Here is a 26,633-nt window from a genome sequence, read left to right as displayed (position 1 = left end):
CAATAAACCATTCAGGAAACTGGAAGTGGTGCTGTGGCTAAAGAGGTAGAGCGCTAGCCTTGAACTGAAGAGCTGAGGGACAGCACCCAGGCCCAGAGTTCAAGCCCCACGACCAACCAAAAAATAAAAATAAGAAGACAGCCACTGCAGTAAAGTCCATAATTCAGGAGGCTGAGATCTGAGGACTGCAGTTGAAAGCCAGCCCAGGCAGGAAAGTCAGTAACACACTTATCTCCAATTCACCACCAGAAAACCAGAAGTGGTGCTGTGGCTCAAGTGGTAGATCACTAGCCTTGGGCTGAAGAGGTCAGGGTCAGTGCCCAGACCCAGGGTTCATGCCCCATGACCGACAAAAAAATAAAGAAAGAAAAACCCATGGAAGTCCATGTCTAGCAAAAAGCCAGGTTTGAGGTGTGGGTTTAACTGGTAGAGTGCCAACAGAGCAAGAAACTTAGCAAGTATTAGGCCCTAAGTTCCAACCCTAGTAGAAGGAAGAGGGAAAAAAAAGGAAAGAGAGAGAAAGGAAGGAAGAAAGGAAGGAACAAAGGAAGGAAGGAAGGAAGGAAGGAACGAAGGAAGGAAGGAAGGAAGGAAGGAAGGAAGGAAGGAAGGAAGGAAGGAAGGAAGGAAGGAAGGAAGGAAGAAAGAAAGGAAGAAGGAAGGAAAGGAAAGGAAAGAAAGGAAGGAGGAGGAGGAAGAAGGAAGGAGGGAAGGAGGGAAGGAAGGGAGGGAGGGAGGGAGGGAGGGAGGAAAACAAAGAGAGGAGGAAGGAGGGAGGGAGAGGGAGAGGAAGGGAAGAAGGGAAGAAGGGAAGGGAGAAAGAGAAAAGAAGGGAAAGACATCAAATAAAATATTAATATACAACAGGGCAAAAAAAGGAGAGTGAACAAACACAGTCATGGTACACACTATACACTATGTGGAAAATGAACTATGCAACTTGTGGGCAGGGACAGGAGATACTGGAGAAAAGTAAAGGAATGTACTCATCACCTGATGTATGAAACAGTAGCCCCTGTACCTTTTTTTTTTTTTGGTTGGTTGTGGGGCTTGAACTCTGGGCCTAGGCACTGTCCCTCAGCTCTTCGCTCAAGACAAGCACTCTACCACTTGAGCCACATTGCCACATCAGGTTTTCTGGTAGTTTATTGGAAATAAGAGTCTCACAAACTTTCCTACTTGGGCTGGCTTTGAACCTCGATCCTCAGATCTCAGCCTCCTGAGTAGCTAGGATTACAGGCATGAGCCACCAGCGCCTGGCCTATACAATATATCAATAACAATAAAAATTATATTTAAGCCGGGCACCAGTGGCTCTTGCCTGTAATTCTAGCTAATCAGGAGGCTGAGATCTGAGGATCATGGTTCAAAGCCAGCCTGGGCAGGAAACTGTGAGACTCTTATCTCCAATAAACCACTAGAAAACCGGAAGTAGTGCTGGGCTCAAGTGGTAGAGTGCTCACCTTGAGCTGAAGAGTGCAGGGAAAGCGCCCAGGTCCAGAGTTCAAGCCCCACAACCGACAAAAAATAATATATTTTTTTTAAAAAAGAAAATATTAATACAGTGATAAAAATGAACTAACAGCTGAGTTCCTGTGGCTTACACCTGCAATTCTAGCTTGTTGAAAAGATGGGATTAGCAGAGAATCCAAAGAAAAAGGGTGAAAAAGTAGAGCAGTGGAGCACACTGGATATTGATGGAAATGAACGATACAACTCATGGGAGGTACAAGGGAGGGAATGAGAGAAGATGAGGGAACAGATGACTGTACGATAGGAAATGCACTTATTGCCTGATGCATGTAAATGCAAGCCCTCTGTATATCACATCTATAACAATAAAGTAAATCAATTTAAAAAATTAAAAATTAACTAGATTAAAAAAAAAAAAGAAAGAAGAGGTTAGGAGGATTGTAGTTCAAGGCCAGCCTGAGGTCCTTCTCCATCAATAGCTGAGTCCAGTAATATATACCTGGCATCCTCAAATACATAAGAGGCTCAGATCAGGAGGATCAAAGTTCTAGGTCAGCTCAAGCAGAAAGGTCTGCAAGATTTCATCTCAAAGGAAGTTGGGTGTGTTAGCACCTGCTGTCAGCCCAGCTACAGCAGGAAATAAAAAATTAAACATGGGCTGGGAAGGTGGCTCAATGGTAAAGTGCTTGCCTTGCATGCATGAGGCCCTGGGTTCGATTCCTCAGCACCACAGAAGCAAAAAGAAAAAAGCCGGAAGTGGCACTGTGGCTCGAGTGGTAGAGTGCTAGCCTTGAGCTGAAGAGCTGAGGGACAGCGCCCAGGTCCAGAGTTCAGGCCCACGACTGGACCAAAAAAAAAAAAAAAAAAGTTCTAGGTCAGCTCAAGCAGAAAAGTCTACAAAATTTCATCTCAAAGGAAGATGGTTGTTAGCACCTGCCATCAGCCCAGCTACAGCAGGAAATAAAAAATTAAACATGGGCTGGGAAGGTGGCTCAGTGATAAAGTGCTTGCCTTGCATGCATGAGGCCCTGGGTTCGATTCCTCAGCACCACATAAGCAGAAAAAACCAGAAGTGGAGCTGTGAGTCAAGTGGTAGAGCGCTAGCCTTGAGCTGAAAAGCTGAGGGACAGCGCCCAGGCCCAGAGTTCAAGCCCCACGACCAAAAAAAAAAATTAAACATCACAGTCTAGGCATGACTCAGAGCAGGAATCAAGATTCTGTTCCCAAAATAAACAGTGCTGCCAGGCGCCAGTGGCTCACACCTGTAATCATAGCTACTCAGGAGGCTGAGATCTGAGGATCACAATTCAAAGCCAGCCTGGGCAGGAAAGTCTGTGAGACTCTTATCTCCAATAAACTACCAGAAAACCAGAAGTGGCACTATGGTTCAAGTGGTAGAGCGCTCCACTTGAGCTGAAGAGCTCAGAGACAGCGTCCAGGCCCAGAGTTCAATCTCCACGACCAACAAAATAAAAATAAAAATAATAAACAAACATTGCACTGGGAGAGACTGAGAGAACAGAAGATATTTTATGAAAGGAAATGGACTTATCTATCTGACTCTTGTAATTGTAATCCCTCTGTATATCATCTTTATAACAATAAAGTAAATAAAACATAAAAAATAAGCAGTGCAATAAAGGGGTAGAGGCATGGTTCAGCAGTAGAGCATTGGCCTTAGCAAGCCCAAGGACCTGAGTTCAATCAAACCCTAGTACTGACAAAACAAACAAAAACAAAACTATGGATATAGGGAATGATATCCATGAATCTCAAAAGCACATTGTTAAACAAAAACAACAACAAGCAGAAAGAAAAGAACATATGCATGTATGGGTGCATTTAGGTTTCATCAACAATAAATACTATATTATACAGAAATACATATATAAGTGATTTAACTATAAAGAAAATTAGTAGTTTTCAGTCAGGCTAATGATTGTTGTCAGGGAGAAGGAGGTGACACTGACTGGGAAGAGCATACTAAGGTTGTCCAGGCAATGTTATATTTCTTGACTTTGGAAGAAGTCAAGAGGACTCACACAGCAATTATTTAAATTATGAGTTTTATTTTTTACCCATTTTTGTGTTTATAGGTATGCTACATTTCATGAAAAAGTGTTAAAAATTAAGCATGAAAAACAGAAATATCTCAGCAAAAAAATAGAAAACAGAGCTACATCTCAATCACATCTACAGAATAGGAGATAACACTAAGGAAGCAAAGTATACCCAGTCTAATGAAGTCAATTTTTTCTTCTGTACTAAGGAACACCCACTGACCTCTTCAGCAGTCTCATCTTCATCTTCTTCATCTGGCTGGTACTCTTCATCTGAAGAATCATCTTCTTCAAGGTGGATGTCCACAAACTGCGGAGGCTGCATTAATACAATGAGAAAAAAATGAGATGTAGAATGCATGTCCACCATGCACAAGGGCTAGGGTTCCAATGATAGCATAGAAAGAGGGAAAGAAGCCGGGTGCCGGTAGCTCACACCTGTAATCCTAGCTACTCAGGAGGCTGAGATCTGAGGATCTTGGTTCAAAGCCAGCCCCGGCAGGAAAGTCCGTGAGATTCTTATCTCCAATAAACCACTAGAAAACCAGAAGTGGCACTGTGGCTCAAGGGGTAGAGCGCTCGCCTTGAGGTGAAGAGCACAGAGACAACATCCAAGCCCAGAGTTCAAGCCCCACAACAAAGAAAGAAACAAGAAAGGAAGGAAGGAAAGAAAGAGAGTCATCCTAGTTACTTAGGAAGCTGAGACCTGGAAGATCTCTGTTTGAAGCCAGCCCAGCAAGACTCCATCTCCATTAACCAGCAAAAAGTTGGACTGAAAGTTTAACTCAAGTGGTAGAGCACTAGCCATAAGTAAGAAAACTGCATGAAAGTAGGGAAGCCCTAAGTTAAAGCCCCAGTATCAGCAGAATGGAAGAAGAGAAGGAAGGGAGGGAAAGGATTAAGGGATGGAGGGAGAAAGAAAAGGAAAGAAGGGAACAATAAAAAGCACAAAACGTATGTATCTGGAAAATAAGGGAAAGAAAGCTGGGGAAAAAATTCTAAGAAAATTAAATTAGAAAAAAATTCTAAGGGCTGGGAAGGTGGCTCAGTGGTAGAGCACTTGCCTTGCATGCCTGAGGCCCTGGGTTCGATTCCTCAGCACCCACGTAAGAAAAAAGAAAAAAGCCGGAAGTGGTGCTGTGGCTCAAGTGGTAGAACGCTAGCCTTGAGCTGAAGAGCTGAAGGACAGCGCCCAGGCCCAGAGTTCAGGCCCCACAATGGGACCCAAAAAAAAAAATTCTAAGTTAAAGCAAACAGGAAGCTAGAGTTAGTGGTTCTATTACATGCAAACCTAAGAATAGAATGGAAAAAAATCAAAGCTGGAATGAAAACAAGAAGACACACCTAAAAAGTTACAACTAGAAAGTTCATACACTTTAAAACTGATGAAATCTCGCCAGGTGTCACTGGCTCAAACCTGCAATCCTAGCTACTCAGGGGACTGAGAAGCTGAGGATCATGGTTCAAAGCCAGCCCAGACAGGAAAGTCCATGAGATTCTTATCTCCAATAAACCACCAGAAAACTGGAAGTGGCACTGTGGCTCAAGTGGTAGAGCACGAGTCTTGAGCAAAAAAACTCAGATTCAGTGCCCAGACCCTGAATTCAAGCCCCAAGACCGGTATGAAAACAATAAAAAACTGGTAAAGTCTTTCTGGAAACCAGGGATAATGACCTCTTCCAAGTTTACCTTAATTTCATTGGCCTTCTTAATTGGTGAAATATTCCAGGTTGGAATAACCTACAAAATAAATAAATAAACAAATAAATAAATAAATAACAGAAAATGATAGTGTTTCATTTTTACTTCCTCTTTCCCCCCAGAAAGAGCCATTTACCAATAGCTAAAACTGATCTACAAGTGTTGATTATCCTTGAGGGTATACTATCAAACATTTGTCAACACTTATTAGAAAAAAAAGGGGGGGAGGGCATCTAGGACATTAGCATTTAGGCATTAAGCCTAGTAAGATTCACTTGTATCTAAAATATGTGAAAAAATATCTGCTTTGCCTATTTTTATATTATACTTTGGTTTATGGAATAATGGATAAGAAAACGATTTATAAATTATTTAAAACTACACATCTAAGCACCAGTAGCTGACATCTATAAGTCCTAGCGACTCAGGAGGCTGAGATCTGAGATTCACAGTTGGACAGACAAATCCAAGAGATTCTTATCTCCAAATAAACAGCAAAAAGACACGAGAGTCATGATCAAGTGATAAAAGTACCACCCAGGAGTGAAAAAGCCGAGCAAGAATATAAGGCTTAGAGTTCAAGCTCTGATACCCACCCACCCACCCACCCCAAAAAGGCTACACAGCCAGATGGCAGGGGCTCACACCTATAATTCTAGCTACTAAGGAGGCTTATCTTCTGTAAACCACCAGAAAACCAGAAGTGGCTCTGTGGCTCAAGTGATAAAGTGCTGGACTTGAAGAACTTAGGGATAGCACCCAGGCCCAGAGTTCAAGCCCCATGATTAACCAAAAACAAAAAGGGCTGGGAAGGTGGCTCAGTGGTAGAGTGCTTGCCTTGTATACATGAGGCTCTGGATTCGATTCCTCAGCACCACATAAGTAGAAAAAGCCGGAAGTGGCACTGTGGCTCAAGTGGTAGAGTGCTAGCCTTAAGCTGAAGAGCTGAGGGACAGAGTTCCCAGGGTTCAGGCCCCACAACCAACAAACAACAAAAAAGACCACACAAACCTAAGGTGATACATGTCACAGAAATCTTTTGGGCATGGAGCCAGTAGCTCATGCCTATAGTTCTAGCTACTCAAGAGGCTGAGATCTAGAGGATCATGATTCAAAGCCAGGCTAGGACAGCAAAGTCCCTGAGATTCAATCTCCAAAATAACTAGCATAAAGCCAGGTTGGAGGTATAGCTCAAGTGGTAGAACACCAGTCAAGCAAAAGTAAGGTTCTGAGTTCAAACCTTAATACTGCAAAAATAAAAAATGAAAGTAAAATAAACTTTTGGAATCAGGTTTTGGTTTTCTTTTCGAGACAGAGTCATATTACATAGCCCAGGCTAACCTGGAATCTGATATGTAACTCAGGTTGACTAGGAATTTACTATTGGCCCAGGCTGGCTTCAAACTCTCAAACCAATTCAGCCTCCAGACTCCTGGGATTATATGTGTGTGGAAGCACATGTTGCATGGACATGGTGGCTCACGTCAGTTATCCTAGCTAGGTAGGAGTCGGATTGAAAGGACTGCAGGTTGAGGTGTCACCTCAAACAAAGTTTGTGAGATCTAATTTCAAACATGCGCTGTGGTGGCACATGCCTGTCATCCCAGCTACACAAAGAATGTAAGCAGGAAGATTTGGGTCCAGGCAGGACTAGGTATAAATATGAGATCTTTCTTTTATTTTTTGGGTCCGGTCGTGGGGCTGAACTCTGGGCCTGAGCGCTGTTCTTCAGCTCTTCAGCTCAAGGCTAGTGCTCTACCACTTGAGCCACAGTGCCACTTCTGGCTTTTTTCTTTTTGCTTATGTGGTGCTGAGGAATCGAACCCAGGGCCTCATGCATACAAGGCAAGCGCTCTACCACTGAACCACCTTCTCAGCCCCAAATATGAAATCTATCTAAAAAAATAAAAATAAAAGCAAAAAGAGCTCAGGGTATAGCTCAAGTGGCAGAGTGCTGCCTAGCAAGTTCAAGGTCCTGAGTCCAAACCCTAATACTACTATTTTCTAAAAAGTAAGCACAAATTGGACAAGTGTATACAGCATAGTACTAGATATACCAAAAAGCCTTCAAGTCATTCATATGCTTCAGTAATTAAAAGAACAAACTATGGTATTTACAACAGTGCATATTCCCAGGTCCTGATTGTGGGTTTGGATTCCTAGGTCTCTGGTAGGCCCAAAAGTATGCCCTTTTAATAAGTACTATAAACACACCATACCAAGGCAATTTTGATACAAATAGTCTCTGGAACACTTTGAAAAATACAACTTTAAACACTTCCACATGTTACAACATGAATTAAAAAATGTCCTAGTTCATTTGGGTTTTTTTGTTTGTTTGTTCTTTTTGTTGGTCATGGGGCCTGAACTCTGGGCCTGGGCGCTGTCCCTCAGCTCTTCAGCTCAAGGCTAGACCACTTGAGCCACAGCGCCACGTCCTGCTTTTTCTGCTTCTGTGGTGCTGAGGAATCGAACCCAGGGCCTCATGAATGCAAGGCAAGCCTTACCTACCCAGCCCCCATAGTTCATTGTTTACAAATGGCTATCTTATCTAGAAAATTCAAAAAGCAACATGTTCATATCAACTAAAGCAATTTCATATACTATTTCTCCTTTGTCTTTACAAAAATTTTTTTCTTTTGAGACAGGATCTTCTTATAAAGCCCAGGTGTCCTTAAACCTTCAATCCTCCTGAATTCTAGCATTATAGGTACGTACCATCACTCTGTAGTACTAGACAGGGATCAACAGCAACATCTCACGTATGATAGGCATGTATTCTACCAATGAGCTACACTTTCAGCCCAGAAATATTTTTTTTCTTTTTTGGTCAATCGTAGGGCTTGAACTCTGGGCCTGGTCACTGTCCTTCAGCTCTTCAGCTCAAGGCTAGGGCTCTACCACTTGAACCACAGTGCTACCTCCGGGTTCTGATGTTTATTGGAGAGAAGAGTCTCATAGACTTTTCTGCCTGGGCTGGCTTTGAACTGTGATCCTCAGATCTCAGCACCTAAGTAGCTTGGATTACAAGCATGAGCCACTGGTGCCTGGCAGAAATAATTCTTTGAGAGGCAAACACAGGCCAAAACTTTTCCTATGGTTTCTCTATGAATACTAGATCCTATTTACCAAGCTTAACAAAGAAGAACACAGAATATTTACCACTCCTTTCTCCACCACTTCCTTCAGTTTAGAGCGTGTCATTTTAGGCTCCTAAGGAGGAAAAAATAGAAAGAAAATAGTAAAAATCACAATGTCATTCTTGAGATTTGAAATGCTAACTTTTCCCCAGCTGCCAAACTGTTCATCAATTCTCAAGTGACCTTTTGTGCTTGGTTTACAGAACTCCACAACACTGAAAAAGTGACAATTACTCACAAACATTGGCATGTCTTCTGTCTCACTGATGGCTGCTTTCATCATCGCTACCACATGCTCATTTGTGATTACTTCCTGGAGAAAGATGAAATTTCACTTTATGCCAAAAGATTTCTCATCTAGACAATACTCATATCTACATTAACTCTAATGTTAAACCTATGTAGATAAAAAATGAAAGCTAGTCTCTCAAATAGCTTCAAATTGGAGTAAAGAAAAATAACTAAACACAAAGGAGGCAAAGCAAGTTTTAGAGAGACCACACAGTATGGAACAATGTAGCAGAAAATGCACTCATCTTATTAGCTGTTCCTAGAAACAGGAATAAATATAACTAGCCTGGTGCCAGTGGCTCACACCTATAATCCTTGCTACTCAGAAGGCTGAAATCTGAAGATCAAGGTTGAAAGCCAGCCCAAGCAGAAAAAATGAGGCCAAAAAAATCAGCCAAAGCAAGAAATGGAGGTATGGCTCAAGGAGTCTAGAGCCACAAAAAAAGCTGAGCCAAAGTTCAAGATGCTGAGTTCAAGCTTTTGTACCAGCACAGAAAAGAAAGAAAAAAAATAATATACTTAAGAGAAAGACTAACAACCAGCAAACGCTTTGTAAGTAGCTGTATAGCTATATATTAAGAACATTATGGATGAGTGCCAGTGGCTCACGCTTGTAATCCTAGCTACTCAGGAAGCTGAGATCTAAGGACTGTGGTTCAAAGCCAGCCTGGGAAGAAAAGCCCCTGTGAAGCTCTTTTCTCCAATTAACAACTCAAAAACCAGAAGTGAAGCTGTGGCTCAAAGTGGTAGAGCATTAGCCTTGAGTAAAAGAGCTCAAGGACAGCCCCCAGGTCCTGAGTTTAAGCCCCAAAGGCACCAAAAAAATAAAAGTAAAAAAAGAACATGTTCATATATGTGCAAAGTACTATAAACTATTCCCTGGGCTTTTCAGATAAATCATTCCAGAAGTGTAAATCCACTAAGAACATTATCATCTTCAAATCTGCTAAATACAGTAAATAATCAAATAAGCAATGGAAGTACAGGTAGTTTACACAATTTTCTTCTTTAGTATGTGTTGATTACAAATTTATTCCTAGTGGAAAGGGAAAACTTTTATGAGAAGTAAAATGTTTTTCATGGGTAACCTACAATATTGAAAATTAATAATTGATATACTATAGAGTCAAGAATTTTCTAAGTACTTCATTTTGATGGAAGATTCCATTCCGTTCCAACTTGACAAGCTGCCCAGGCTTACTCACATGCAGGATGTTTCGCACATTGACTGCTGTCAGGTTGTGCTGCTTGGCACCATCTTCTAAGGTCCGGTCAAGCATGTCATCCAGTTTCAGGTCATATGCCATGGTCCCTTGTTCTTGACTCCTTCCATCTCGTTTCCTCTTGGTACCCTTTTTCATTCTTCTTCTTTTCTCACTTTCTTTGCTGTCTTGCTCTTCTGCAAATAAATCAAGAGCATCACCAGAATCTATCTACATAAGGGCTACACTAGGAACTTAGCCAAAAAGAAAATCAATTTACCAACTGTCTGGCACTGAAAAACAGTGATGGTGGGTTATGACAATGGAGTTGGTAATGATACTGTAGCAGTAATGACTACCATCCACTGAATTTTTAATTTATGTCAGCCATGCATTCACATACTTTATAGATCTTAATTCCCCTATTTTTATAAGTAATCACTCTGCTTGGTAGAGACTATTGTTTTCTTCACCATACTGATGAGAAAACTGAACCAGAGATTAAGAAAAGCTCCCAAGTGGCCAGGTGCTGCTGGTAGCTCATGCCTATAATCCTAGCTACTCAGGAGGCTGAAATATGAGGATCTCAGTTCAAAGTCAGCCTGGGTAGAAAAGTCCATGGGAATCTTATCTCCAATTAACCACCAAAAAGCCGGAAGTAGGGCTGGAAATGTGGCTGAGTGGTAGAGTGTTTGCCTCTCATGCATAAAGCCCTGGGTGTGATTCCTTAATACCACATAAACAGAAAAAGCCAGAAGTGGGGCTGTGGCTCAAGTGATACAGTGCTAGCCTTGGGCAAAAAGAAGTCCAGGGACAGTGCCCAGAGTTCAAACCCCAGGACTGGCAAAAAAAAACAACAAAAAGCTGAAAGTGGAGTTGTGACTTAAGTGGTAGAGCTCCAGCCTTGAGCAAATAAGCTAACTCTGGCCCTGAGTTCAAGCACAAGTACCAGTGCTGGTGGCTCATGCCTATAATCACACTACTCAGGAGGCTGAGATCTGAGGATCATGGTTCAAAGCCAGCCCAGGCAAGAAAGTCCATGAGACTCTTATCTCCAATTAAACACCAGAAGACCAGAAGTGGTGCTGTGGCTTACATGATAGAGCACTCCATATAAACTGAAGAGCTAGCCGGGAGCTGGTGGCTCACGCCTGTAATCCTAGCTACTCAGGAGGCTGAGATCTGAGCATCGCGGTTCAAAGCCAGCTCGGGCAAGAAAGACCGTGAGACTCCTATCTCCAATAAACCACCAGAAAACCAGAAGTGGCGCTGTAGCTCAAGTGGTAGAGCGCTCGCCTTGAGCTGAAGAGCTGAGGGACAGCACCCAGGCCCAGAGTTCAAGCCCCACGACCGACAAAAAAAATAAAATAAACTGAAGAGCTGAGGGACAGTGTCCAGGCCCAGAGTTTAAGCCCCACAACTGAGAATAATTAATTTTTTAAAAAATTATATATATATATGTCAGCCATGGGGCTTGAACTCTGGGCCTGGGCACTCTTCTTGAGCTCTTGAGCTCAAGGCAAGTCTCTACCACTTGAGCCACAGAGCCACTTCCAATTTTCTGGTGGTTAATTGGAGATAAGAGTCCTACAGATGGGGCTGGGAAGGTGGCTCAGTGGTAGAGCGCTTGCCTTGCATGCCTGAGGCCCTGGGTTCGATTCCTCAGCACCACATAAGCAAAAAGAAAAAAGCCGGAAGTGGCGCTGTGGCTCAAGTGGTAGAGCGCTAGCCTTGAGCTGAAGAGCTGAGAGACAGCGCCCAGGCCCAGAGTTCAGGCCCCACGACCAGACCCAAAAAAAAAAAAAAGAGTCCTACAGATGTTCCTGTCTGGGCTGGCTTTGAACCACAATCCTCAGATCTCAGCCTCCTTTGTAATTAGGATTACAAGAATGAGCCACCAGCACCTGGCACTTCTTTCTTTTTTGGACATGGGTAAGTCCTTTAACTTGAGCTCCAGCCCGAGTCTATTTTGCTCTAATTATTTTTCAGGCATTATTGCTTTAGGCAGGTCCTGGGTTTTAATGTACTCTATAGCTGGAAACACAAATGCAAGCTTCCTGTACAAAGTCTTTCTGTATGTGTGTGCTTGTCTTAAGGCTTGAACTGGGCTCGGTCTCTGTGCTTTTCTGCCCAAGGCTAGAGCTCTTCCACTTAAGCCACAGCTCCACTGCCAGCTTTTTTGGTGTTTAACTGGAGATAAGAGTCTCACACCCTGGGGCTGGGGGTTTAGCCCAGCAGAAGGGCGCCCACGCAGCAAGGCCCTGGGTTCGGTCCTCAGCCCTGGAAGAAAAAAAAAAAGAGTCTCACTTTGCTGTCTGAGATAGCTTCAAACTCTAATAAAAGCAAGGCATCTCAATTCCAGCTACTTGGGAAGTAGACATACAGAGAGTCCCAGTTTGAAAACAGTCCAGACAAAAAAAGCTAGCAAGACACCACCTCTACTAAAACAAAACAAAACAAAAAAAGTGGGTAAAGTGACACACCTGTAACCTATTACCATAGCTATGCTGGAGGCGAACAGTAGGACAGCAATCCGGATGGCACAGATACTACCTGAAAAAAAATAACTAAAGCAAAAATGGCTAGATGAGTAGCTCAAATGGCACCTGTTTAGCAAACATGAAACCCTGAATTCAAACCCCAGTACTGAAATAAATGTGGGGTGGGGAGAAGGGTTGTAGCACAAACCTATAGTCTCACACCTTTTGAGTCTAAGTGTTCAAGACCAACCTGGAAAAAACACAGTGAGACACCATCTCAAAAAACAAAAATAGCCAGGTGCCGGTGGCTCACCCCTGTAATCCTAGCTACTCAGGAGGCTGAGATCGTCGGATCACTGTTCAAAGCCAGCCTGGGCAAGAAAGTCGATGAGACTCTTATCTCAAACTAACCACTAGAAAACCTGAAGTGGAGCTATGGCTCAAATGATGGAACGCTGTCTAGAGCTGAAGAGCTCAGGGATAGCGCCCAGGCCCAGAAAGTCCATGAGACACAACTCCAATTAAGTACCAAAAAAGTTGTAAGTGGAGATGTGGTTCAAGTGGTAGAGCACTAGCCTTGAGGAAAAAAAATTTAGAAGCTTACAGACAGTTCCCAGGCCTTCAGTTCAAGCTCCAGGATCAGTACAAAAATAATAATAGGGGCTGGGAAGGCTTGCCTTGCATGCCTGAGGCCCTGGGTTCGATTCCTCAGCACCACATAAGCAAAAAAAAAAAAAGCCGGAAGTGGCGCTGTGGCTCAAGTGGTAGAGCGCTAGCCTTGAGCTGAAGAGCTGAGGGACAGCACCCAGGCCCAGAGTTCAGGCCCTACTACCGGATCTCCCCCCCACCCTCCCCCCCAAAAATAATAATAAACGAAAAAGATAGCTGGGTGTAATGACATACATACAACTTCTGTAGTCCAAAATCCTCAGGAGGGTCAGGCGGAAGATTACTTAAAGTCCTGAAGATTGAAACTAGCCTGAACAACACAGTGAGACTGTTTCAAGGGACTACACAGATCATGTAAAACTAAAGGCTGACAGTATAAACTGAGTGGTAAGGTGCATGTTTGGCATGCAAGAAGCCTTGGAGTCAATTTCCAGCGCCAAAAATAAATACACAAAACTATACAACTTCTAGAAGAAAACAGAAAAAAGAAACATGATCTTGGGTAAAGTAATATACTGTCAAAACCTTTAAAACTTTTTTTTTGGGGGGGGGGGGGGTCAGTGGTAGGGCTTGAACTCTGGGCCTGGGCACTGTCCCTCTCAGCTCTTCAGCTCAAGTCAAGTACTCTACCACTTGAGCCACAGCGCCACTCTTGGTTTTCTGGTGGTTTATTGGAGATAAGTCTCACAGGCTTTCCTGCCCAGGCTGGCTTTGAACCTTGATCCTCAGATCTCAGTCTCCTAAGTAGGTAGGATGACAGACATGAGCCACTGGCGCCCTGCTTTAATTTTTAAAAAAAAATTTAATAAAAATTAAAAAAAGAAAAGCCAGGCACTAGTGGCTCATGCCTGTCATCCTAGCTACTCAGGAGACTGAGATCTCAGGACTGAAGTTCAAAGCCAGCTGGGGCAGGAAAGTCTGTGATACTCTTACCTCCAATTAATCACCAGAAAATTGGAAGTGGGCTTGGCTCAAAGTAGTAAAGCACTAGCCTTGAACTGAAGGGCTGAGGGACAACGCCTGGGCCCAGAATTCAAGCCCCACAAATGACAAATGAGTAAGAAAGGAAAGAAAGAAAGAAATATAAATGAGATTAGTAATTACAACTGGCTGAGAAAAGGGAAAAATAAAGTGGAATTAAAGAATGTTTAGTATGTAGATATACTACATATCTGGCTGTGGTAGTTGCTAACATAACTATGTATGATTTCTCAAACTCATTACGTAATTTTTTGGTTTTGGTGCCAAAACCAAAATTGGAGCTTAAATTCAGGCTCTCACATTCTCAACTGGCTTTTTCACTCAAGGCTGGTGCTCTCTCACTTGAGCCACAGCCCTACTTCCAACTGTTAACTGGAAAGAACTGATCAGCAACTGATTTAAAAAAGAGAAAACAGATAAGGGATAGGAAGAGGAGAAAAGATACTTGCCACACTTAAAGAATAATTCAAGGACTGAGAAGGTAGCTCAGTGGTAGAGTGCTTGCCTTGCATGCATGAGGCCCCGGGTTCGATTCCTCAGCATCACATAAGCAGAAAAAGCCAAAAGTGGCGCTAACTAAAATGGTAAAGAACTAGCCTTGAGCTAAAGAGCTGAGGGACAACACTCAGGCCCAGAGTTCAGGCCCCACGACTGACAAAAAAAAAAAAAAAAAGAATAATTCAAGCTGGCTATCAGTGGCTAACATCTGTAATCATAATTATTCAGGACACTGAGACCTGAGATTTGCAGTTCAAAGCAAGCCCTGACAGGAGAGTCCAAAAGACTCTTATCTCCAATTACCTATCAAAAAGTCAGAGAGGAGGGAGCAGTTGGGGACAGGGGGAGGAAAGGAATAGTAGGGGAAATATAAAGGAGGGTGTAACAATGCTCAATAGGACTCATTAGCTAGCTCATGTAACTATAACCCCTCTGTACAGTATCTTTACAATAAAAAAAATATATATTTAAAAAATCTGAGAGCCGGGTGCCGGTGGCTCACGCCTGTAATCCTAGCTACTGAGGAGGCTGAGATCTGAGGATAGAGGTTCAAAGCCAGCCGGGGCAAGGAAAGTCCGTAAGATTCTTATCTCCAGAAGTGGAGCTGTGGCTCAAGTGGTAGAGTGCTAGCCTTGAGCTGAAGAGCTAAGGGACACCACCCAGGCCCAGAGTTCAGGCCCCATGACCGGACCCAAAAAAAAAAGTCAGAAGTAGAGCTGTGGATCAAATGGCAGAGCACCAACCTAGAGCATGAAAGCTAAAAAGCTAAGGGATAGTACCCAGGCCCAGAATTCAAGCCCCAGTAATGTCCCTTACCAAAAAAGGAATAATCCAGCCAGGAATTCAAGCCCAATTTTTTTTTAAAAAAGAAGTACACAGTTCACCAAAAGATCTACAGTAGAATGCTGACAACAGTATCCTTCAGAGCAGCCTACAACTAGAAATTATCCAAATGCTCACCAAGAGTTGAATAAAAAAAAACAAACAAAATATTCAGGCTGGGAAGGTGGCTCAGTGGTAAAGTGCTTGCCTTGCATGCATGAGGCCCTGGGTTCGAATCCCCAGCACCACATAAGCCGAAAAAGCTGGAAATGGCGCTGTGGCTCAAGTGGTAGAGTGCTAGCCTTGAGCTGTAGAGATGAGGGACAGCACCCAGGCCCAGAGTTCAGGCTCCACAACCGACAAAAAAAAAAATGCAAACAACAATGAAAATAGAATATTCAAAGCAATATTCAATAGCATATTCAAACAGCAATGAGAATAAACAAGCCACAGTTGCACAAAATAATATGAATGAATTTCATAAACACAATATTCAGCAGAAAAATGGAAGCCACAAAAAAAGCACACACATCTGATCCCATTTACATAAAGATGAAGCAGATGAACAAATAAATATATGCTACGCTATGCCAAGCCAAGAGAGTGGTTACCACAGGTGGAAGTGATAAGGGTAAAGGACAACCCAGGTGGATAAATAACTCAGGATATATGAAATTATCCTGCTAGAAAACTCAGGATAGCTAAGGCTATATGCAGTTTTCTACATACTATACTATAAGAATTGTTTGGTTATTTTTCGTTGAAAAGAAAAAGAAAGGCCTACCCATTGGAATAAAGAGTCCACCATCCTCTCTCTCTTCCTCAGCTTGGTGAGCCAGACTCCTGAGTGGCTCTTCTTGAGGAGAAGCACAAACATCTGGCTGGGATGATTTCCTAGGCTGGGCTCCTGGGTCTGCAGACTGGCTGCCTGACGGCAGTAAAGGTATCTCCTCCCCTCCAGAATGCATTTGAGGTTTCCCTAGAAGAATCACAAATACTGCTCCACACTTTGCCCATTCTCAGTCAAGCTCTTTACAGAAATCAGCATTTTCTTATAGTCTTTTTAGTTAGACAAATTCATAAATGAAAAGTGTCAAAATCAAAGCTCAGATCCAAATTCTTCACCTGTAAAGTCAAGGAGTTAAACTAGAATACTGCTAAAAATCCTTCTAATTCTAATATGCTTTGAGTTTTGCTTCCTACAGAAAAACCAGGGATTTAGAACAGTGAAAACAGCGCTTAAAGCCCTGAGTTCATCCTCAGTACCAAGGGAGAGAGAAAAGTTTAATCACATGGGGGAAAGGGAAGTCTGATGACAAAGGGGCCTTTATAAATGACCATTAACATACATTTATTCAATATCTAAAAAATGTCCTGATCAGCCAGAAGAGGTGCTCACACTTGGGGGACTGCAGCAGAAGGATCTCAAGTTCAAGATAGCAGCTAATAATAAGCAGCAAGGCCCTGTCTAATAATTTTTTTTTAAAGACTTAACTGGGTAAACTATAATTTCAGAGAGCAAAAGAGTAAGAATCACCATAACATTATAAATACATCTAAGTTCATTAGACAACTTTCTCACCTGAATTCTTCATAATTCTTCCTTTAATGGGGAGAGGGTAGCATTAAAAAGGAAAAGAACCATTCATGCACTATCAAAAGTAAACATTGGAAACTAAGTTGTCAGAGAAAAAAGAAATGTACAGAGGCTTCTACACATAAAATATCTCTAAAATACATATAAGGAACATATACAGTGATCTGACAGGAGATGTGGAGAACAAAGAGACAATAAAAAGTGACAAACTTTTCACTGTATACTTTCTGCACCATCCTGAGGCTTTTGTTTTTGTTTTTGTTTTTTGGAGTCCGGTCATTGGGCCTTAACTCTGGGCCTGGGCGCTGTTCCTCAGCTCTTCAGCTCAAGGCTAGCGTTCTACCACTTGAGCTACAGTGCCACTTCCGGCTTTTTTCTTTTTGCTTATGTGGTGCTGAGGAATCGAACCCAGGGCCTCAGGCATGCAAGGCAAGCGCTCTACCACTGAGCCACCTTCCCAGCCCCAAAAAGGAAGCTTTTTTTTTTGGGGGGGGGGAGGGTCCAGTTGTGGGGCCTGAACTCTGGGCCTGGGTGCTGTCCCTCAGCTCTTCAGCTCAAGGATAGCACACTACCACTTGAGCCATAGCACTACTACCGGCTTGTTTTTTTTCTGCTTATGTGGTGCTGAGGAATCAAACCCAGGGCCTCATGCATACAAGGCAAGCGCTCTACCACTCAGCCACCTTCCCAGCCCCCATCCTGAGGCTTCAACTCAGGACCAGAGTGCTATCTCTGAGGGTTTTTATGTCGTTGCTCTACAGCTCCACTTCTGGCATTTTAGTGGTCAATTTGAGATAAGAAATAACAGAGACTTTCCTGCTTAGGCTGGCTTCAAACTGCAGTCCTAAAATCTTATCATGAGCAGCTAGGATTATAGGTGTGAGCCACCAGTACCTGGCTCTGCTTTTTTATTTTTTTTCCTTGAGAATGGATCCTACTATTCCAGACTGTCCCAGAACTCATCATGTAGCCTTGGCTGGCCTCAAACTCTCTATCCTCCTGCCTCAGCTTCTGAAATGCTGAGGTCACAGACATATACCACCACACCCAACTACTTTCCATATTTCTTAATTCTTTTACTTATTTTTATATTGTCTAGTTGATTTTTAGCTAATTCAAAAAAAGACCTTTATTTGTCACTGTGCTCAATTCAAAACATATAGCCTAAGCCAGGCACTGGTGGCTCACTCCTGTAATCCTATTCAGGAGGCTGAGATCTAAGGATCACAATTCCAAGCCAGCCAGGGTAGGAAAGTCTGAAAGACTCTTATCTCCGATTAAGCACCAAAAAGCTAGAATTGGAGCTGTAGCTTAAGTATAGCACTAGGAACTGGGAATGTGGCTTAGTGGTAGAGTTCTTCCCTAGCATGCATGAAGCCCTGGGTTTGATTCCTTAGTACCACATACACAGAAAAAGGGTGATATAGGGCTGGGAAGGTAGCTCAGCGGTAGAGTGCATGCCTTGCAAGCATGAGGCCCTGGGGTCGATTCCTCAGCATCACATAAACAGAAAAAGCCGGAAGTGGCGCTGTGGCTCCAGTGGTAGAGCACTAGCCTTGAGCTGAAGAGATGAGGGACAGCGCCCAGACCCAGAGTTCAGGCCCCATGACTGGCAAAAAAAAAAAAAAAAAGAGTGATATGGCTCAAGTGATAGAATGCTAGCCTTGAACAAAAGAAGCTCAGGGACAATGCCCAGGCCCTGAGTTCAAGCCCCAAGACTGGTCTAAAAGAAGGGAAGAAGAAATACAGCAGTACAGCACCAGTCTTGAGCAAAAAAAAAAGGGAAAAAAAAAGCTCAGGGACAAAAAGTAGGCCTTGAGTTCAAGCTTCAGGATCAAAACAACAACAACAAAAACAAGCCGGAGCCTGTAATCCTAGCTACTTAGGAGGCTGAGATCTGAGGATCATGGTTTAAAGCCAGCCTAGGCAGGAAAGTCTGTGAGACTCTTATCTCTAATAAACCACCAGAAAACCAGAAGTGGCACTGTAGCTCAAGTGGTAGAGCACTAGCCTTGAGCTGAAGAGCTCAGGGACAGCGCCCAGGCTCAGAATTCAAGCTCCACGACCACCACTAACAAAACAACAACAACAACAAGCCAGGAGACAGTGGCTCACACCTGTAATCCTAGCTACTCAGGAGGCTGAGATCTGAGAAAGAAAACATCTAAATCCTATATCCTTTAGAAGTTTCTCTCAGCCAAAGAAGAAGCTTCAATGAACAACACAGTATATAAGTTTGCATGAATCTCTGATAAATTGGAGTATGATGTTACTCTGGTTGTTTTTAATCTCAAGAATGTTGTAATATCTCTAAAAGATTCAATTAGGTCATTAGATTCCCCAACAATTTTGACAATTTACATAAGAAAGAAGTACAGGGGCTGCATATGCATGAAGCCCTAGGCTCAATTCCTTAGTAACGCATACAAAGGAAAAGTCAGAAGTGGCACTATGGCTCAAGTGGTAGAGTGCTAGCCTTGAGCAAAGAAGCTCACCAAACAGTGCCAAGGCCCTCAGTTCAAGTCTCAGGACTGGCAAAAAAAAGTAAAAAACTAAAAAATTAAAAAACGGGGCTGGGAATGTGGTTTAGTGGTAGAGTGCTTGCCTAGCATGAATAAAGCCGAGTTCAATTTCTCAGTACCACATACACAGAAAAAGCCAGAAGTGGCACTGTGACTTAAGTTGAACAAAAGAAGCTCCGGGTCAGTGCCCAAGCCCTGAGTTCAAGCCTCACAACTGGCAAAAAATAAATAAATAAAAGGAAAAATAAAAAAAGTGTAGTAAAAATAATTTTAAAAATGAGGCTGAGAAGGTGACTCAGTGGTAGAGTGCTTGCCTCTCATGCATGAGGCCCTGGGTTCGATTCCTCAGTACCACATAAACAGAAAAGGCTGGGAGTGGCACTGTGGCTCAAGTGGCAGAGTGTAACCTTGAGCTGAAGAGCTGAGGGACAGAGCCTAGGCCAGAGTTCAGGCCCCACAACCAACAACAACAACAAAAAGAACATAAAGGAAAAAGTTTCTGCCCATTCATAAAGTTCGATGTTGATGCTTAATGAGCTCTGTGGCTCAAATTACAAACTAAATCAGAATCTTCCTTGTAGAAATACTTTCCTATAAAAGTACTACAGAAAAAGCAATGAGAGGGACTGGGAATGTGGCTTAGTTGGAGAGTGCTTGCCTAGCATGCATGAAGCCCTGGGTTCAATTCCTCAGTACCATATAACTAGGGAAAAAAAAAAAAAAAAAAAAGCAAGAAGTGGCGCTGTAGCTCAAGTGGTAGAGCGCTTGCCTTGAGCACAGAGAGGGTCAAGGACAGTGCCCAGACCCTGAGTTCAAGCCCCAGAACCAGAGGAAGAAAGAAAGAAAGAAAGAAAGAAAGAAAGAAGGAAGGAAGGGAGAGGGAGGGAGGGAGGGAGGGAAGGAGAGAGAGAGAGAGAGGAAAGAAGGAACAAAGAAAAAAAGAGACAAAAAAGGAAGGAAGGAAGAAAGGAAGGAAGGAAGGAAGGAAGGAAGGAAGGAAGGAAGGAAGGAAGGATGGAAGGAAGGAAGGAAGGAAGGAAGGAGAGAGAAAAGCAATGACAAAATAGAACAAGTTGAGTATCTTTTACCTGAAATGCTCCGGTCTACTTTTTTTTTTTTGGGGGGGGGGTCCGGGGCCGGACCTGGGCCTGGGCGCTGTCCTTCAGCTCTTCAGCTCAAGGCTAGCGCTCTACCTCTTGAGCCACAGGGTCACTTCCAGCTTTTTTCTTTTTGCTTATGTGGTGCTGAGGAATCGAACCCAGGGCCTCATGCATGCAAGGCAAGCGCTCTACCACTGAGCTACCTTCCCAGCCCAGGTCTACATTTTTTTTAAGATTTTGGAATATGTGGAATATACATTAATGCGGTATTTTGGTAACAGGAACTAAGTCTAAGCAAAAAATTGATGCATTTTTCACACATATTTATAATACAGTCTGAGGACTGTTTTGTACAATACTTTTTTAGTATACCTGGGATTTGTTTTGTTTTATTTGCAGTACTGGGTTTAAACTCAAGACCTTGTATTTTCTAGGCAGGCACTCTACTCCTCTTTTGTACTTATTTTTGAGGTAGTCTCACTTGCTGCCCTGGTGCATAATACCTATTTTAGGCTTCCTGTAGGAGCTGGAATGGCAAGCATACACCACAAAATACTTGTTGAAAAGATGTCTTGAAGGTATGCCCATTCTAGCTTCAAATACAATCCTTTTGACCTCAGTCTCCCAAGAAGTCAGGATTACAAGTATGAGTAACTAGTACCTGCCCACCCACCCACCCACCCCTCCCTCCCTTCCTTGCTTTCTTTCTTCCCTCTTTTTGGCAGTACTGGGTATTTAAACTCAGGGTTCTCACACTCACTATACAAGCCATCTACCACTTAAGCCATGTCTACAGGCCTTTTTTGCTTTAGTTATTTTTTTTTCCAGATAGGGTCTTTCCTACCTACACTTATCACACTGCTAGGATTATAGGTGTGCACCACTACACCTAGTTTATATCTACATTTTTTCTTCCGTCATAGGGCCTGAACTCTGGGCCTGGGTTGCTGTCCCTCAGCTGTTCAACTCAAGGCTAGTGCTCTACCACTTGAGCCACAGTGCCACTCCAGCTTTTTCTGTTTATGTGGTGCTGAGTAATCAAACTCAGGGCCTCATGCATGGGAGGCAAGCACTCTACCACTGAGCCACCTTACCAGCCCTGCATCTACATTTTAACTACAATCCTTCAGATATGGAATTTCCCACTTTAGCATCATATTAGTATTTTAAAAGTTTTAGGATATTTTAGTTTTCAGATCTTCAGATTAGAGATGCTCCACCTAAATTAACAAGGAAAATATAAATCCAAGACATTTCATATCTTACCTCTTTCTTCCTTAACTTCTTCACTAGGCTCTTCTGGAAAAGGCTCCTTTATGATAGATTGATCAGCTCTATCTTCTTGGGTAACTGGTCCAGGCCTGAGGGCAATTTTCTTCCCTCTTCTTGAAGCAGTAGCCTGTTGTTTTCCTTTACTAATTTGTACATTAAGAGGATTTGAAGAGTCCATGGAAGATAGGCTGATTCCTTGAGAGACAGCTGCATCAACAGAATCCAAGACTGGTAAAGTTGTGTGCTGGGTAAGCATCATCCTAGGGGTCAAAGATGGATCCTCCACACCAAGCTGATCTCCTGCATCTTGCACAGATTGAACTTCAAAGCCAACTGCACTGTCATGACTTGAACCCCAGGACAATGACCCCAAGTCTCTAACCTGGTCGGATTCTGGTTTAACAGTTGACTCAAGGTCTAAGTCATCTTCTTCCTGATTGCTTTCATGCTGTAGAGACTCTGTCATTGTAGTTCTTCTCTTCTTACAGGGCAACATTTTAAAAGTCCCACTTTTGAGCCATTCTAAAAGGATAAAAGCAAGTGCTTATCATCTTCATAACAGTACTAACATTGTCTCAATTAGCTTTTCATTTCATTCATGTTCAATCTTGCCCATCATTCCTTTGAGGGAAAGATGAGAAAATGATGAGTGAGTTCAAATCCCAACTCAACATCTCAATTTCCCAAAACTTGTGTTTCAATCTTAAGAATAATTAGAATAGGGCTGGGAAGATGACTTAGTGGTAGAGTGCTTGCCTAGCATGTACGAAGCCCTGGGTTCGATTCCTCAGCAACACATATACAGAAAAAGCTGGAAGTGGCACTGTGGTTCAAGTGGCAAAGTGCTAGCCTTAGCAAAAAAAAACTCAGGGATAATACCAAGGCCCTAAGTTCAAGCCCCAGGACTGGCACAAAAAAAATAACAATAATAATTGTTCTTAGCTTACAGAGCTGTTAAAAGATTTCAAGACTAAGTCATTAGCGTTAGTTTCTACTATTACCATCAGAAAGAGAATAGCATAACCCTAAGAGCAGTATATGAACTCAAACTGTCTGAATTTGTTTCCTAAGTCAATTTCTCTCTAACTTTGTGTCCTTACATTAATTACCTAATTTGAACCTGTTTATCTATAAAATGAAATAAAAGCTAGGCATAGTGGCGCTGTGGCTCAGGTGTAGAGTGCTCGCCTTGAGCTGAAGAGCTGAGGGACAGCGCCCAGGCCCAGAGTTCAAGCCCTGTGACCACCAAAAAAAAAAAGGGTTCTCTGACTATTGAGTCTGCGAAGGTGGCTCAGTGGTAGAGCGCTTGCCTTGCATGCCTGAGGCCCTGGGTTCAATTCCTCAGCACCATATAAGCAAAAAGAAAAAGTCGGGAGTGGCGCTGTGGCTCAAGTGGTAGAAGAGCTGAAGAGCTGAGGGACAATGCCCAGGCCCAGAGTTTAGGTCCCATGACTGGACCCCCAAAAAAAAAAGGCTAGGCATTAACAGTTCACACCTATAATCCTACCTACTCAAGAGGTTGAGAGGGCTGGGAAGTTGGCTCAGTGGTAGAAGCGCTTGCCTTGCATGCCTGAGGCCCTGGGTTCGATTCCTCAGCACCACATAAGCAAAAGGAAAAAAGCCGGAAGTGGTGCTGTGGCTCAAGTGGTGGAGCGCTAGCCTTGAGCTGAAGAGCTGAGGGACAGCGTCCAGGCCCAGAGTTCAGGCCCCACGACCGGACCCAAAAAAAAAAAAAAAGAGGTTGAGATCAGAGAATCTTGGTTCAAAACTAGACAAGGCAGAAAAATCAAGAGACTTATCTCCAATTAACCAGCCAAAAGCAAGAAGTGGAGCTATGGTTCAAGTGGCAGACCACTAGCCTTGAGTGAAAAAGCTGAACAAGAGCCCTGAGTACAAGCCCCAGTACCAGTTTAAAAACATTAAATTAGCCTGGGAAGGTGGCTCAGAGGTAGTGCTTGCCTTGCATGCATGAGGCCCTGGGTTCAATTCCTGAGCACCACATAAGCAGAAAAAGCCAGAAGTGGTGCTGAGCCTCAAGTGATAGAGCAGTAGCCTTGAGCTGAAGAGCTGAGGGACGGCACCTAGGCCCAGAGTTCAGGCCACACAACTGGCAAAAAATAAAGAAAGAAAATAAAAAATAAAAACATTAGCACCTACTCATTAGATAATAAATGATCAACAAATGCTTGCTATTGGTGTTTTCATAAACAGGTACTGCCATTAATAGAAATAATACAAAAGTAAAATGGAATTAAAACAGGCTACAATAGCAGAAATGTGTTGAAAAAGAGAGTTCTATACTATGTTACTTCTGGATTCTTGTCTTCAGTTCTAGTTACCAAATTCTTGTCTTAGTGAATCTGTTGGCAAACCTTTTAGAGTCATCACTTTTTAGTATCTCATTACTTGTCTGTCTCCATTCTGCAAAACTACATTGAGAAAAAGGAATCCTTCAACTAGTGTCCCTATTACCCAACAGTGTTGAGGTATTGCACATGCTAAGAGAATGTTCCCTGAATAAACAAATGAATTTAAATGGGCTTGAACAACCGACTGTGCAACATTTGGACCAAGCATTAAGCACTGTATGGAAATTGATTGTATCTTTCCCTCCCGGAAAACTTTACATTCCTAAGTAGGTCCAAGAACAAACTAAACTACCTTTTTGTTACAATTAGTTCTCCATTACTAGCAATCTTTGAGCAAAGTCTGAATGACCATCCAATTGATAGGAGTACTAGAGAAAATTTGGAATAGAGAACTTTAAAAAAAAATTTAAAAAGCTCTTTCTGGTTCTAAGAGATTGATCTATAAGGTTTTAAACCTCCCTGATTTGGTTACTCTAGAACATTAAAACAAACCCCTCCTCACCCACCAACCAATGTTTTTTATCTTGGTTAAACTGTGGGGGGGAGGGGGGAGGTGATGACGGAAGGAGTGAGAGTAATCTAGAAAAGTCCTTTATTTCACAGATGAGTGTCTGAGGCCCACAAAGAGAAAGAAGAAGAAGAGGGGTGGTAGAGGATAAGGGAGGGAGGGAAGGAAAGAAGGAAGAAAAGGAAGGGAGGGAGGGAGGGCAAAAAGGAGGGAGGGACAGACTGACAGCTGCTATTCAGTTAGCAGTGTGTGGGGAATCGGCTCAAAGTGCTTCCAACACAGCCAAAGTTCGAAAACACCTGATCCCTTGGGAACCAAAGTCAGCCCTACAAGACAAATGAATGCTAAGCTCGAAGGCCGCCCCGCGCGTCCCACTCCTGAGGAAGCATTTCCAAAAGGGCCCCTAGCACCGCTTTCCACAACGGCGGGAACGCTGGCCCAAGTCCGCACTACCAGTTTAATACCTTCGCGCCTCTAGCTCCAGTTCCGCACCCCGCGCCCACCTTCAGACCCGAGCCCCCTGGTCCTGAACACCCGGGTCCAAGAGCCTCAGGTCCCGCCCGCCTCTTCCCGCCCACCACACACAGACCCAGTACCATCACAGGCCGGCCGGATCCCGCGGAAACTCAGCTTCGGCACCACCGGAAGTCAGGCAACGGCAGAGACTGTCGTGCGCGCCCCCGAGTCCAGGAGCGCGGAGACTCAGGGCACCAAGGAGCATGCGCCGAACACCAAGCGCCATGATAGTTGAGGGCCAATGAAGCCACATCGCAAGTACGTCTGTTATTGGGCGGGGTGGGGGGGGGGGAATTAAAGGGACCAGTTCGCCTTCTCTACCCACGGAGTAATCTTATTAAAACCTGGGAGGTTGGGGCTGGGAATGTGGCTTAGTGGTGGAGTGCTTGTCTCGCATGCAAGAAGCCCTGGGTTCGATTCCTCAGAACCAAATATACAGAAAAAGCCAGACGTGGCTCTGTGGCTTAAGTGGTGGAGTGCTAGCCTTGAGCTGAAGAGCTGAGGACCAGGCCAAGATCAAGACCCACGACCGACAAAAAAAAAAAAAAGATATTAATTTAGGTGATGTGGTCTCTGCAATGTACCTGTGGCTAAAGTTTAATGGGAGATTTTACAAAGTTCCTCTGTCACCAGGGAATCAGGTATCTGGCATCTCAGCCCCGGCAATGCATGGACCCAATGTCCAAGAAGGTGACTGCAAGCCTAGGCAATGTCCAATAACTGTTTTTGAATAAAAATTATTTCCAGGCCCATGTTCTTTCCACTTTTCTACAAGAAAGCTGAAAAAAATGCTTTCATTTACAGATGAATCAATGACAAATATTTCTGTATTTGAAGCAACAGTGTGGAAGCAGAATCCAGAAAGGAAGTTTCCACACATAAAATGAGGGGAGGAACTGATGCATTTGCCAATAATCACCATTAACCTGACTTTAGCTAAATCACACCAACTCTCCAAAATACAAGAAAGTCTCCAGAAGTTACTGTTTCTCCAGAAATTTTATTTGTGTCCTCCTTTTGATCTTTAGGAACGCATGTTTTAGTTTGCTCCCCCCTTCTTTCCTAAGCACTTGACGCTCGCTAAAGTGGAAAAGTCAACACTGAGTAAAGCACTTTTCAGTGCAAAAAAAAACAAAACAAACAAACTTGATTTAACACACCACAAATTTCAACTTTATGTGTATAATTAAAGATTTTTAGCAAAATTTCAAAGTTGGGCCACCATCTACAGATTTGGTCTTTATTCAGTTTCTAAAGTTCAAGACATTTTCCATAATTACTATCTATGGTCTCAGAAATGCATAAAAATAACGGCAATCGATACAGAAATCAAGGCAATATAGAATTTTGTTTTTCCAAAGTCTTAGAACCCAGAATATTTTCCTGTACTAGCCCAGGGAACTAAGAATCACAGGATTTATAAACTGTCATT

At 43.1% G+C, this 26,633-nt stretch overlaps 1 protein-coding gene across 6 annotated transcripts in view; it reads right to left on the bottom strand.

Moving 5' to 3' along the window:
* LOC122109273 (GON-4-like protein) overlaps window positions 1-25,356 on the bottom strand; it is an 83,577-nt gene extending 58,221 nt beyond the window's left edge. For 2 of the 6 annotated variants that reach the window (XM_042681517.1, XM_042681518.1), the window contains exons 1-8: window positions 25,282-25,356; window positions 21,803-22,330; window positions 16,102-16,296; window positions 9,871-10,064; window positions 8,613-8,687; window positions 8,397-8,447; window positions 5,223-5,273; window positions 3,757-3,852 (exon numbers count right to left, since the gene is read on the bottom strand). In XM_042681517.1, coding sequence (XP_042537451.1) covers window positions 3,757-3,852; window positions 5,223-5,273; window positions 8,397-8,447; window positions 8,613-8,687; window positions 9,871-10,064; window positions 16,102-16,296; window positions 21,803-22,304 — 1,164 coding nt within the window. In that variant the 5' untranslated portion in view covers window positions 22,305-22,330; window positions 25,282-25,356. The remainder of the gene's footprint in view (window positions 1-3,756; window positions 3,853-5,222; window positions 5,274-8,396; window positions 8,448-8,612; window positions 8,688-9,870; window positions 10,065-16,101; window positions 16,297-21,802; window positions 22,331-25,281) is intronic. The other 4 variants (XM_042681519.1, XM_042681522.1, XM_042681520.1 and 1 more) reach the window with 3 other exon arrangements.
* Window positions 25,357-26,633: the final 1,277 nt, after the last annotated feature.

This window comes from Dipodomys spectabilis, unplaced genomic scaffold (assembly GCF_019054845.1).
Source record: "Dipodomys spectabilis isolate Male_0828 unplaced genomic scaffold, ASM1905484v1 ptg000069l, whole genome shotgun sequence".
In the NCBI taxonomy this organism is placed as follows: Eukaryota; Metazoa; Chordata; class Mammalia; order Rodentia; family Heteromyidae; genus Dipodomys; species Dipodomys spectabilis.
Note: the sequence above shows the minus strand (reverse complement) of the source record. Positions and strands in the feature narration are given on the sequence as shown.